This window comes from Schistocerca gregaria, chromosome X, assembly GCF_023897955.1.
Source record: "Schistocerca gregaria isolate iqSchGreg1 chromosome X, iqSchGreg1.2, whole genome shotgun sequence".
NCBI classification, from domain to species: Eukaryota; Metazoa; Arthropoda; class Insecta; order Orthoptera; family Acrididae; genus Schistocerca; species Schistocerca gregaria.
In genome coordinates this window covers 140,985,268-140,999,087 of record NC_064931.1, presented here as the reverse complement: position 1 = coordinate 140,999,087, position 13,820 = coordinate 140,985,268, and the positions used below count along the sequence as shown (strand labels likewise).

Genomic DNA, 13,820 nt, shown 5'->3' with positions numbered 1-13,820 from the left:
GATGTCTAAATATCTAGAACGATTTACCACTTTAATTGCAGTGTGCTTTTGGGGGGTTACTAAAGAAATACTTGAAACTGATGTGGCGTACGTGCAGTGTTCAGTGTGTGCTTTCCACGACAGCTGTGCATTGGAGCTTTAAGTATTCAATGTTTACAAACATTACGTGAAACTTAGCGTCTCCTGGCTTTCCGAGTTGTTACATTCTGTTTCGTCTCACGGTGTACGGAGATTATAAGTTACACATAAGTGTGTACTGTTTTCTACTCATTTCTACATAATACCTATATACCGAGTGATCAAAAAGTCAGTATTAATTTGAAAACTGAATAAATCACGGAATAAGGTAGATAGAGAGGTACAAATTGACACACAAGCTTGGAATGACATGGGGTTTTATTAGAACTAAAAAAATGCAAAAGTTCAAAAATGTGCGACAGATTGCGCTTCATCTGATCAGAATAGCAATAATTAGCATAACAAAGTAAGACAAAGCAAAGATGGTGGACATATGGAGCATTTCCTGTAAAGATCATCATCATTCCTCAACAATAGCTGTAGTCGAGGAATAATGTTGTGAACAGCACTGTAAAGCATGGCCGGAGTTATTGGGAGGCATTGGCGTCGGATGTTGTCTTTCAGCATCCCTAGAGATGTCGGTCGATCACGATACACTTGCGACGTCAGGTAACCCCAAAGCCAATAATCGCACGGACTGTGGTCTGGGGACCTCGGAGGCCAAGCATGACGAAAGTGGCGGCTGAGCACACGATCACCACCAAACGACGCGCGCAAGAGATCTTTCACGCGTCTAGAAATATGGGGTGGCTCTAATAAAACCCCATGTCATTCCAAGCATGTGTGTCAATTTTTACCCCTCTATCTACATTATTCCGTGGTTTATTATGTTTTCAAATTTATACTGACTTTTTGATCACCCGGTATTTGTACATGAGATCTGTGCTTAGTGTATTCAAGTGTATTCTTCAGATATGTCACCCATGTAACTCATTTGTAAAATAAATCAGTCACAGATTTCATTTATGAATAAATATGTGGAAATTGCACTGCTATTCAGAAATAAGGAACATAATTCAAATATTTATTGCTTCCAAACTACATAATATAGTAACACAATTCCAACGTTCCTGGAAAGAAAAAATTCAAATTTTTATGTATTCAATGTGAGCACCATGTGTTACACGCCAAATATGAAAATGGTGACACATTTGCTGCCACACACGAAGTAGCCCGTCTTACTTTATCGAATTCACAGCTGCAACAACGTGATGTCGAAGACTTTAAAGAGTGTCAGGCAAAGAGGAATAAAAATGCAGTATTTTACGTAATCCCACAGATAAAAGTCGGGAGGTTTGAGGTCTGGAGACACGGGAGACCACCGGCGATGAAGATCATCTTCTGTTCCTCCTCTTCCAATCCAGCGTCCCTGAATGGTATCACTCAAGTAGGCGACGTCGGATCGTTAATCCTATGAATTCGATAACGAGAGGCCAGCTGCTTTGTGTATGGCAGGAAATGACCCACCGTATTGATATTTGTTGTGTAACACATGGTGCTCACATTGAATGCATAAACATTTTAACTATTCTCTTTCCAGGTACGTTGGAATTGTGTTTCTATGTTTTGTAGTTTGGAAGCAATAAATGTCTGAAATTTGTTCCTTTTTTTTAATAGCCCTGTATATAGAGAAGAATATCCTATGATGAAAATTTTATTGTAATCTCTGTTGTATAAAAGATTCTCGGACTTCTTGCCGTATTAATTCAGGGTAAAATCTAGAGCGTTCGACGATAACCTCTATCGCCTTCGTCAGGAGCAACTGGCTGTCAACACTGCTGCTTTGTTGGCCTTATACAGCCCAATGACGGCTTCTGATTGGTCGGTAGTTAAGTCATGCTGTCGCAGATGGTGTCAACGTCTGCGTTGGTGGCGTCAAAGGTCCTGCAGTAGCTTAAACATTACGTCGAATATCTCTGGCTCTTGTTTGGATTGAGAGCTCGCTTCCATGAGCCGCTAAGATTATACTCACTGCCAAGGTTGAAACTTTCCTCAAAAATTCTTATTTATACAGCCTCTTTAGTTACAGAACCCAGTATGTAGGAGCCTTGGGCAAAACTTTTGTTTCGTCAAACAGTAATTTATGTTTGTTTGTGAGGCTGTGTTCAGCAACTATAAATTTCGTAAGTCCTCAATTTTTAATACCCACTTACGTTCTCCACAACGGTCGGAAACGATACGGATGGACTGGCCGATGTAACTGCTTCCGCACTCACAAGAAATGTCAGTCCCAGGGACCCCGGGACCGAGACTGTCCTTAACAGGGCGTAGCATCCCCTTTGTCTGCTTAGGCGGTCGGAAAACAGATCTGATACCTCGTCTTCCCAGGACTGTATATGGCCACCACATGGCACCAGACTCGACAGTCAGTTGTTCTTAATTTAAACGATGGAGCCAATCATCGAAAACTCCATGTTTTATCCTGAATTGACGCGGCAAGAAGTCCGAGTCTGTTTTATACAACAGCGCCGTCGCGAAAGATTACGTTCTCATATAATCTTTGTTCATCACAACACGAAAACAAAAGTATATCATCACCCTAAGCCAGGAGACGATAAATACTTGTAACAACTCTCGTAAAGTTTGTAAACAGTGAAGTACAAGCCGGCCGCGGTGGTCTCGCGGTTCTAGGCGCGCAGTCCGGAACCGTGCGACTGCTACGGTCGCAGGTTCGAATCCTGCCTCGGGCATGGATGTGTGTGATGTCCTTAGGTTAGTTAGGTTTAAGTGATTCTAAGTTCTAGGGGACTGACGACCTAAGCAGTTGAGTCCCATAGTGCTCAGAGCCATTTGAACCAGCCAGTGAAGTACAAAGCCCAAATGCAGTACTATCAAGAAAAAGTACGCAAGAAGGACGTACAGAATTGCTAGTATGTCACATCAGTTCCTAAATATTTCTTATTAATCTACCAAAATCATCTGCAAACAAAGGGATGAAATATTCTAGATTATTTGACGCTCTTGGTTTCCCGGGACCGGTGCCTCTCAGCTAAAACCTGATCCTCCACCTAATGGAGCAAAGACTGCGAAACACATATTACGTAAAAATCTCGAAGTTTGCTGCTGATTACTTTGGGTCTTCTATTTTCATTTTAAACACAGTCACGGAAAAGAAAGTTTGTCCCTTAAGTGCTACAGCAGGTTGAGCTAGGGTCTCCACCATGAGCTCAGACAAATCTTACATCTATTGTGGAGCAACTCGGATTTTATGACACACTATTAAGAGTTACGAACATCGCATCAGGCGTAAAGATCAGTATAGATAGAGCTACTACACATTTTATCTATTTTTTGTGTTCTGGACACATTCATAAGCAAGTTGTTATACAAGCGACGTAATATTGGAGAGCACACATCTTGGTGACAATATGTAATGTGGCTCTAAATTTTCCTTAGACAAAATTATGCCGTGTTGAAGGTGACAGGTAAATAATGGTTAAAATAGGAACATCGGTACACTAGTAGTCCCGATACTGCTGGAAGAAATATATTCCAAACAACCTAAACCACAGAACGAGAGTAGACTGCTGTGGTCCTAATAATTATGACACTTGTAATCAATGATAATGTAGCTAGTGTCCACCGGTAAGCTACATACGAAAAGTACATTCTCAAAAGTCACATTACACACAGGTGACTCGTCCTCTAACGGTGGTCCGCATCCTCTTTCGTTTCTGTTACACGGTTTAGCAATGAGTATTGACTATTTTTGCTCCACTAGTTAGCAGACTGCTGCTGAGTTAATCATCTGCTGTGGTACCCACCGCTAAGTTTTGCCAGCCAGTCCTTTCTCTGTCCAGCATAAGTACTGCAACCCACGTCACTGGCCATTAGGTCTGCCCCTGTGATTCTTTACTGCTGCCAGTCCTTCAACTACAGTTTGGAGGAACGACTCACACAGTTTGACAAAAGTGAGGCACCTAGAAAACTTGGTCCGATGTCAGTGTGTCATGGTGCACGCCATCTGCGGCAATGTGAATGATTGAGAGTGGCAAGTCTCTGTAACGTGCAGTATGGCCATGGAAGTACCTTAATGTTGTTCATGTTTATTCTCGTTACCAGGTCTGGTAGGGGATGAATAGCATCAGATATTGATGAATTACTGTGAGGGGCAAATGAAATCTGAAGGACACGGAGGTTCTGTGTTACCATCACCTGACTGAGTTAGAAAGGGACCTCAGTGTATGTCTCCATTTGACCGGCTGGTAGAATAAACACAACACAAACGGCTGCGTTTGGAGCGGTGACGTGACAAACAAGCATGAACTGCTGATGACTGGCATTGCATTGTGTTCAGTGATGAATCGTGGTTCTGAATTACTGGAAATGACCATCTTCGGCGAGGTGCCATTCTGCCAATGTCTTGAGAGGCACAACGGTGTTACTTCTTGGGCCACGGTGTGATTTCATACATAACAAGACACGTTTCAATGTTTATATGTGAGGTGCATATGGGCCTGAAGATGCCACATTGAATTACCGAAACTGGTTGAGAAAATAAAATAACTTCTCAAATATACGGCTGCTTCGCAATTTTCCTTGTTAAATATTTGACCAGCCGTTGTCCCGCGCCCACAATGGATCAACAGAGATGGTATGACTTCATGTTACAGATGGTTGAGATACAATATTCGCGACGTACAACTGTGTTGTCAGAGCTCCGACTGAGTCCTCATGTGTTACCTTTCGTGCGACAGTATCCTTTTGTGATTTTTCAACATGTCACTGCTCGTCAACTCGTGTAACGGGGCTGTATGAACAGTTTTCATTTTACTGAGATAATCCTTTGGGCAGATAGATCCTCAGATGTGTCCCCGCAAAACATATGAGACACCAGGTTGGACATCCAGTGTCGATCCAGTGTCAGTATCCAAACATCAAGGATCAGTTAAAATATTTGTGGGCCATCTTGACCCAGGAAATGAGCACCTCTTTTTACGACACTCTACCCAACCAAATCAGTGCAAGCATCCAAGACAGATGTATTGCTACGTCATAACGATAAGTTTTCTAAAACTGTCTTGTTGTACGTAAATTTGAATAGATTTTGTAATCACTGAAATAACATCCGGTACCCTCTCAGCCTGTGAAGTTGCATTTAGTTTCTTCCTCTCTTTCTGGGTGCTTTCCTTTTTTGGCAGGCAATGTACGTTCCCAACAGGTATGTCTCTTTCAGTGGAGATGATCTGTTTTAGGCATTTTTCTCATTGACTAGTGGCACATTGTCTTTATTTCAACCTTGATCAGTTTATCTGATCTTCAACACACTCGCCTGAGAGTCCGAATTTCAAAGGTTTAAAATTATTTTATTTCTACCTTCCCTTATTGCTCATTTGTAACTCACGTACACAGATGTTCGCCAACAGCAGCTTCTTGTTAATCTTTCTCTAATCTCAAGATCAGTATTTTAGGATGTTGGCTGCTGCTGCTTCTTTTTATAGAAACCAATTTTACCTTGAGTGATTATTGATACTATGTTTATCTTGCATCTCCTTTCTTTGTATATTCATTTCTCGAGAGTCTGTGGTGCTAGTTTCAGATTTAACCATTCAACACGTCCACCTTCCCCGCACTTCATAATCGCAGTTTCATTTTTTGATTATGTACATGTTATAGCTATCCATCAGGAATTTTTCCATATCATTAAGCAAAAAACTCAATTTTTACTTTTGAGAACTGTTGCTATTTCGACAGTGTTCCATATAATGCTGATATTCTGTTCACTGCAAATGTAAAGTTTCCAATACTCACACAAAACTTCTGTCGCTGTTTCTCTCAGCCGACATGGAAGTGCTGATCACATCGTTTTACGTGTTTATTCCTATAGCACTGAACGGTAGGTCTCCAGGAGATATGGGCTTGTACTCAAACAATTTATTCTCCGATGCTCTCTTCACGACCAGCGGGTTTGCAAGGGAAATTTAGAAACAACAAATATCTTCAGCCTTCAGTTGGCCTTTCGGACAGTTCACAGGATATGTTTAAACTTCTGCTCTCATCGTGAGGTACAACAGTAATATTAATGGAGAACTTCTCAACATTTGAGTCTTGCATCGACCCTTCTTTTCACAAGCAGCAGATATTCATGCAATTATTTCCTCTTTGGCAGTGGCAAAGCCTCAGACTTCTTCCGCTTCAACATAAAGTGAACGAAACTACAGATTATTTGAAGTAGGTTTGAGTTCTTACTTTTGTGTGTCAAATATCTCGAGTAAATCTACTTATTCGGGATAAAGTCTGAAATTCCTAAGTAAACGTAAGAGTTAGAATTCAGACAGTAGGAGAGATTTCAGTTTCGGAGAAACAGAAATGACTGGAGTTGTTGGCAAAGGTTGGTGCGTCTGATCGCTATTGAATTTCAGTCAACAGGCATGCATTTCATATAAATGTGGACAACAGTAATGAAAGACAAATGAAACAGCTGTTGGACTTCGACTAATAATGACTAGAAATGCAAAATTCTTAACTACAAGCGTGTTATTTTCTGATGCTTTTCTTAAGAGAGGCAGTAAAATCACACTTTTCTCATTTAGCCCCATTAAAGCAAGAGAAGAGGCTCATGAATAATATTGAATTTATATCATGAAATTAAATAGTGCCTGACAGGGATTTTTCTTAAGCGATTTGAAGAACCCTCGCATAATGTAGATCTAAATGTCTTAGGGAAATACGAACCTCGTTACTCCCGCGAGCACCGAGCGAGGTGGCACAGTGGTTAGCACACTGGACTCGCAATCGGGAGGACGACGGTTCAAACCCGCGTCCAGACATCCTGACTTAGGTTTTCCGTGATTTCCCGCTTCAGGCAAATTCCCGGATGGTTCCTTTGAAAGGCCACTGCCGACTTGCTTCCCCATACTTCCATCATCAGATGGAACCAATGACCTCGCTGTTTGTACCGCCGTTTGTAGAACAAGAAACGTTTATGAGAGCAACCATCTGCAGGAGCCCTGGCGCTTGCCGACTCCTATGGCAAGTGTTGCGGGAAGCAGGCACTGCGGGAACACGCGCCTGCCAGTTTCTGTTAACATGCAGGGCTGACAGTTTCTGATGGGAAATATGTGGGCTCTCACTAACTTCATACTTGAAGACAAAGAAATACCAGCAAACCTTCGATGTTCCGGCTATTTCTGGGACTACAAACAGTAAATACTGCTTCTAAGTCTTCGAAGAAAGTAAAGAAGACACCCCGTGACTCCCCACTCTGGATTTTCAAAATTTTAAATTATACTTGTGAAACTGGTGACTTTTTTTCGAATCTGACACTGATAACAAAACTTTACTAGCGGGGAAAATATCACAGTCGTTTATGTCCGAAGATGCCTTGAAACTGTAGTGACAGAACCATTGTGCTAAGAAGAAACAACATAACATACAGAAACATAAAGTAGGCCAACTTTCTTATTATGTCTCAGAACTGGTGTTCCTTCTTACGTATTTAAACGTTTGCGATTAGATAGTGCTTATGACAGTGTAACGGGGCAAATTTGCCAACCATTTCATGCTTTAACAACCCAGACTCATAGCCTAATTACTGGCTTTAAAAATAACATCACCAGTTAGACATCAGTCTGATACATTAAAGCATAATCAGTGCTCCGTAAAATAAAAGCACATTTTTTATTCTCGGTAATGCTGTATGAGCGCTGGATTTCCATTTCGCACTAAACCAAAAATGTAAAAAATTATCGTATTCCAGTTTTGACACCTTGCCATGGGATACAGTACGTAATTACGTGTGTATTGTCGTTTCTTAGGCCACTGGTTCTACCAACACAGTGCCAATCTTCGTTTGAATATAAAGGCTTTGATATTATTCCTGTAAGAAATATTTAAAGCAGCTATCATACACAATAGCATAAGCATTCATTTCTTATTTTTAAGGACAAGGTTTTCGTAATACGCCAGCTTCACAGAATGATCTTCTTGTTCCAGAAACATGTTCCCTCCAAATCTGGTGCAGGCAGCTATTGCACAGGTAAGACACTTAAACAAGAACATTTCATTTGAACCTCAGTCGTTCCGTAAAATAATGGTGGAGAGACTACTCATTTCCACAAAGCAGCTTCCCATTCAGCGGTTGAGTCTCTAACAAACTAACAGCACGTATGCTCTTAAATATTATTTTTCCAGCAGAATTAAGTTTTAAATAGGCGATCCTGCTTCTTCACATAAGTTACTTTTCTCACTGTTTCGAAAAGTGGAAAGGAGTAATCTAGGTAAAAACCAGAGTAACATGAGCAAGTTGTAGAAAGACTAACTGCATTGATTAACTGTTCCGTCGGTTCTTGGTAGAATATTTTATTCATTATGAATGAAAACACTCTCGACACTAGTGTAATATTCTACAATAATTGTTTGGCTTCCCCAAATTCAGATTGCTACAGCTCTATAAAAGAGACATTCGTTATGAGGGACAAAAAATTCTACTCATGATCAGAATTTGTTTAATATATAATTAAAAATTTTGATAATAGTCATAGTTATATTATTTTGTATTCGGGGGAGGTATTTTCTACGTTCTGTTTCAACAATGGACAAACTTAAACTAAGCTTCAAAGTGTTTTGTAGTTATACCTTAGATTTTTTTCTGAAGCACTTAAATTACTGTTCCTAACAGTAATCGCTGAGTATATATTCGTTCCAAGTTGATGATTTATGTATCGAGGACGTATAGAGTAAATTAGCTTCTCGTCACTGATACTTGTGCGTCGTGAGCTAAATTAAGAAATAGGTGCCTTACCGACACCCGTTAGGAAGGAAATCAATTTCTTCGACGATAACTAATCCTTAAATGTGTTAGTTTTCACAAAAGTTAACTAAAACTGTCGTCCGTTCAGGGACCTGCCTCCATAGTAGTCTTCTAGTATGGACTAGATTCGCAGAGCACGAGGCAGAGGCGTGTTTGGCGCGCTCGTACATTGGCAGACAGTAGCAGGAGGTTCGTTGGCACGGAGATAAAACAGCAGGTGTATTAATGCCACTAGCATGAGTTGCAACGTGGCCGCCGTGCCAAGTTCCCACAAGGTATGAGTATGCGTCCGCCTCCAATCGCGCAGTCATTTGATAGGTTGTGAATCATAGGGATGAAGAAGAAAGTTCTATCCGCTGTTAGTGTTACACGAGAGTGTGCTGAAAAGTAATGCCTCGGTGTTTTTTTATTCTATTCGAAACATCGGTTGAGGTGTTACGTGCCATGCATAATAGTCGGTCGACTTTCCCGCTTCGCTGACGCAAGTTACAACCCCCCGGAACTGGAAGTCTCCGAAATCTAGCGTGTAACGTGGCGGTTTGTAATCAACTACACTATCTGATCAAAAGTATCCGGACACCCCAAAAAACGTGTTTCATATTAGGTGCATTGTGCTGCCACCTACTGCCAAGTACTCCATATCAGCGACCTCAGTAGTCATTAGACGTCGTGAGAGAGCAGAATGGGGTGCTCCGCGGAACTAACGGACATCGAATGTGGTCAGGTGATTGGGTGTTAATTTCGTCATATGTCTGTACGCGAGATTTCCACACTCCTAAACATCCCTAGTTCCACTGTTTCCGATGTGATAATGAAGTGGAAATGTGGAGGGACACGTACAGCACAAAAGCGTACAGACCAACCTCGTCTGTTGACTGACAGAGACCGCCGACAGTTAGGAGGGTCGTAATGTGTAATAGGCACACACCTATCCTGACCATCACACAGGAATTCCAAACTGCATCAGGATCCACTGCAAGTACTGTAACAGTTAGGCGGGAGGTGAGAAAACTTGGATTTCATAGTCGAGTGGCTGCTCATAAGCCGCACATAACGCTAGTTAATGCCAAACGACGCCTCGCTTGGTGTAAGGAGCGTAAACATTGGATGATTGAACAGTGGAAAATCGTTGTGTGGAGTGACGAATTACGGTACACAATGTGGCGATCTGATGGCAGGATGTGGGTATGGCGAATGCCCGGTGAACGTTATCTGCCAGCGTGTGTAGTGCAAACAGTAAAATTCAGAGGAAGTGGTGTCATGGTGTGGTCGTGTTTTGCGTAGCACTATCACAGCACAGGCCTAAATTGATGTTTTAAGCACCTTCTTGCTTCCCACTGTTGAAGAGCAATTCGGGAATGGCGATTGCATCTTTCAACACGATTGAGCACCTGTTCATAATGCACAGCCCGTAGCGGAGTGGTTACACGACAATAATGTCCCTGTAATGGATAGGCATGCACAGAGTCCCGACCTGAATCCTATCGAACACTTTTGGGATGTTTTGGAACGCCGACTTCGTGCCAGGCCTCACCGACCGATATCGATACCTCTCATCAGCGAAGCACTCGTTGAATGATGGGCTGCCGTTTCCCAAGAAACCTTCCAGCACCTGACTGAACGTCTACTTGCGAGAGTGGAAGTTGTCATCAAGGCTAAGGGTGGGCCAACACTCCAGCATTGCCGATAGAGGGCGCCACGAATTTGTAAGTCATTTTCAGCCAGGTGTCCTAATACTTTTGATGACAGTGTATGTCGTTGCGTGAGAAACACAGTGCTGTAATCTAATTTCGAATTATAAAAGTTAGTTCACGCAGTCTTGGGTTCATTGTCATCGATCATCATTCTCCATTCTGTCCTGGTCTGCCTCTATCCGACTTCCGTCTGTTTCCAAACTTAAAGAACACCTTCGAGGCCTTGAATCTGATAATTATGAGGCTGTACAAGCAGAGATGAGGCTGTGGTTCCGTCAAAAAAGTCAAAAATTCTACAGTGACGGTACCAACGAACTACTTTCTCGTTGATAGAAATGTGTTCGTCGCCAAGGTGACTATGTTGAGAAATAAATATGCAGACATGCAGACGTAGAACGTTAATAACATTTGTTTCATTAAAAAAGCTTTAAGAGTTTTCACATAAATAATCTGGATGCCTAATTTTTCATGCTCAAACGCCACGATGTATATAATACTGCTTTCCATTTTAGTGTTTCTGTGTATACCCATCGTTTTTCGCCTACAATAAATGAGTATTGGAAATAGGCTGGTAGTTTTACTTGGTAAATCTCGAGATACGACTTCATCAGCGGAGGCGTTCTATGAAAATGGTAATATTTGCTTGCCCCAAGGGAGGGAGTGTACGGTTTAACATCCCGTCGACGACGAGTAAATTAAAGACAAAACACAGGCTGAATTGGGGGAAGAATGAGGCAGGACATTTTCTGTGTTATTTCAAATGGTGCATTTCAGTATTTGCCGTAAACGGTTGGAAGAAGTCACTAAAAAACTAAATATCGATTAGCGTACCGCCATACTTCCAAATCATTAGTAGAGAAATCGCGAAGAAGCCTGTGGACTCGTCGATGGCATGACACAAAAGATAAAGCATTCCCGAATATTGGTTTAAAATATAGCATTTCATCAACTGCTGCAATGCAGTATAAGCAGAGGAAGAATTAATACCAGAACTGATTCAACTGTTATAATAATGCTAATGCGGTCATAGAAATGACTTCAAACCCTAGTACACAGTTCTTTAGATCGACCATGTAAAATGTGATTCAGTGACAGAGCACAGCTACGTAATTCGACTGCTTACAGAATAGTACACTCATATTGATCACAGTATTGAACATAATCGGACAGCATAGTAATTAAATTTTCTATGTTGGTCATGTTAGTATCAGAATTGTGAGACTGGCATTTTGATTTAATCGCTTTTGTGAGAAACAATTCGTATTATAAAATAAAAATAAACACTATCTAATGGCAACAAATTTTATTTGACCACCGCCAGGTATTTTGTAAATTTAAAATAATTGAATGAGTGCAGAAAAGACCACGAAGCTGTCGACTTCATTATTAAGTTGCTTTAAATTTGGTGCTGTTACTTGCACTGCATTAAAGTAACTCATTATTTTTCTTCAGTTTTCTCGTTGAGCCCCTTGCAGTAACACCATCTTCTGAACGCAAAAAGCTCTGTAAATTATATTGCTTATCGTGTGTCACCCAGCCACGTTCTTCATTACCCATATGCTCCATATAATTTTAATAAGGAAATTTCACAGCACAGCCTTCTCAATATCGAATAAACTGTTTCCTGGACGAAGAGAGCTCATGTATATACTACTGCAGGTGATACTTCTGTTAAAATAATTAGAAAGCCCGATAGTAATTTCGAAAATATTTCGTAAAAAATATGACTACATATACATGCAAGCAGTGAGATGCGAACGTGTTACCTTCCTCTCGACATCTGAAGACTCCAATTACTACGCTACGATTCTAAGGCGATAGTAAGTTCTGAGGCATATGCTGTCGTACGTCTAAGGTCGATAGCTACAGATATGTTATTTGATATTTAACTGTAACAAACTGTACCAAGAAACACGCGCTTCTGGTAAATCCTCAACTTGCCGTGCACTGAGACGTCATACTTTCACAGCGCGCAAGGTATAATACGAGAAGCCTGAAACTACTGTTATGTAGTTTCCCGTTATTTTATTACAACAATCATTACCCTCTAAAGACGCCTGGTGCTTTGAAATAGCTTATATTCATGGCACATGCTTTGTAAAATAAAAATCACCAAATGTAGTGTTAAGCGCAATATGACTTAATCCAATATGACGCCTAAGTTCTGCTTGTAACTTAAAAACTATGTTGCATCCCACTGACCACGTTACTCTCCACAAGGCATAAATCTGACTTGGCAAATTCTTGCTTTCATGCTTCACGGTATAATGGAACGTGATACTTCACGCTGTGTTCACGACCAGCTCTTCGCCCACGAACGATTTCATGTCCCGTGTGGGGATGTTTTGAGAGAGGTCCAAACTGGTGCGGTGTTATTAAGAATCTACATGAATATAATATACACTGACAACTAGTGGGAATAACGATATGCACATATACACATGGCGGTAGTGTCGAGTACACGAGGAGTGCATTAGCGGAACTGTCATTTATACTCAGGTGATTCATGTGAAAAGGGTTCCTACGTGATTACGGCCAGAAGACAGGAATTAACAGACTTTGAACGTGGAATGGAAGTTGGAGCTAGACGTATGGGACATTCCATTTCGGAAATCGTTAGGGGACTAAATATTCCAAGATCCACAGTGTGAAGAGTGTGCCGATAATACCTAATTTCATGCATTACCTCTCACCACGGACAACACAGCTGCGTTTGCGTAGAGTTGTTAGCGCTAACAGACATGCAATACTGCGTGAAGTAGCTGCAGAAATCTATGTGGGACATATGGCGAACGTGTCCGCCAGGAGAGTGCGGCGAAATTTGCCGTTAATGGGCTGTGGCAGCAGGTGACCGACGAGAGTGTCTTTGCTAGCAGAACGAAATCGCCTGCTGCGCCTCTGCTGGACTCTTAACCGTATTGGTTGGACCCTAGACGACTGGAAAATCGGGGATTGATCAGATGAATCCAGATTTCAGCTGGTAAGAGCTGTTGGTGGGGTTGGTGTGTGATGCAAAGGACCAGGATGTAATTAAACACTGTGCAAGTTGTTGGTGGCTTCATAATGGCGTGGGCTGTATTTATATGAAATTGACTGGGTCCTCTGGTCATTGACTGGAAATGGCTGTGTTCGGCTACTATGAAACCATTTGCAGCCATTGATGGACGTCACATTCCCAAACAACCATGGATGACAATTTGTTGTGTCACCGGGCCAAAATTGTTCACAACTGGTTTGAAGAATATTCTGGACAATTCGAGCGAATGATATGGCCACCCAGATCGCCCGACAGTAAT

General features: G+C 41.5%; 1 protein-coding gene across 4 annotated transcripts in view; it reads left to right on the top strand.

The window, feature by feature from the left end:
- Positions 1-13,820, top strand: part of LOC126297535 (excitatory amino acid transporter 1) — a 661,389-nt gene that overhangs the window by 531,969 nt on the left and 115,600 nt on the right. For all 4 annotated transcript variants that reach the window (XM_049988447.1, XM_049988448.1, XM_049988446.1 and 1 more), the window contains exon 3: positions 8,014-8,056. In XM_049988447.1, the coding sequence (XP_049844404.1) occupies positions 8,014-8,056 (43 nt within the window). The remainder of the gene's footprint in view (positions 1-8,013; positions 8,057-13,820) is intronic.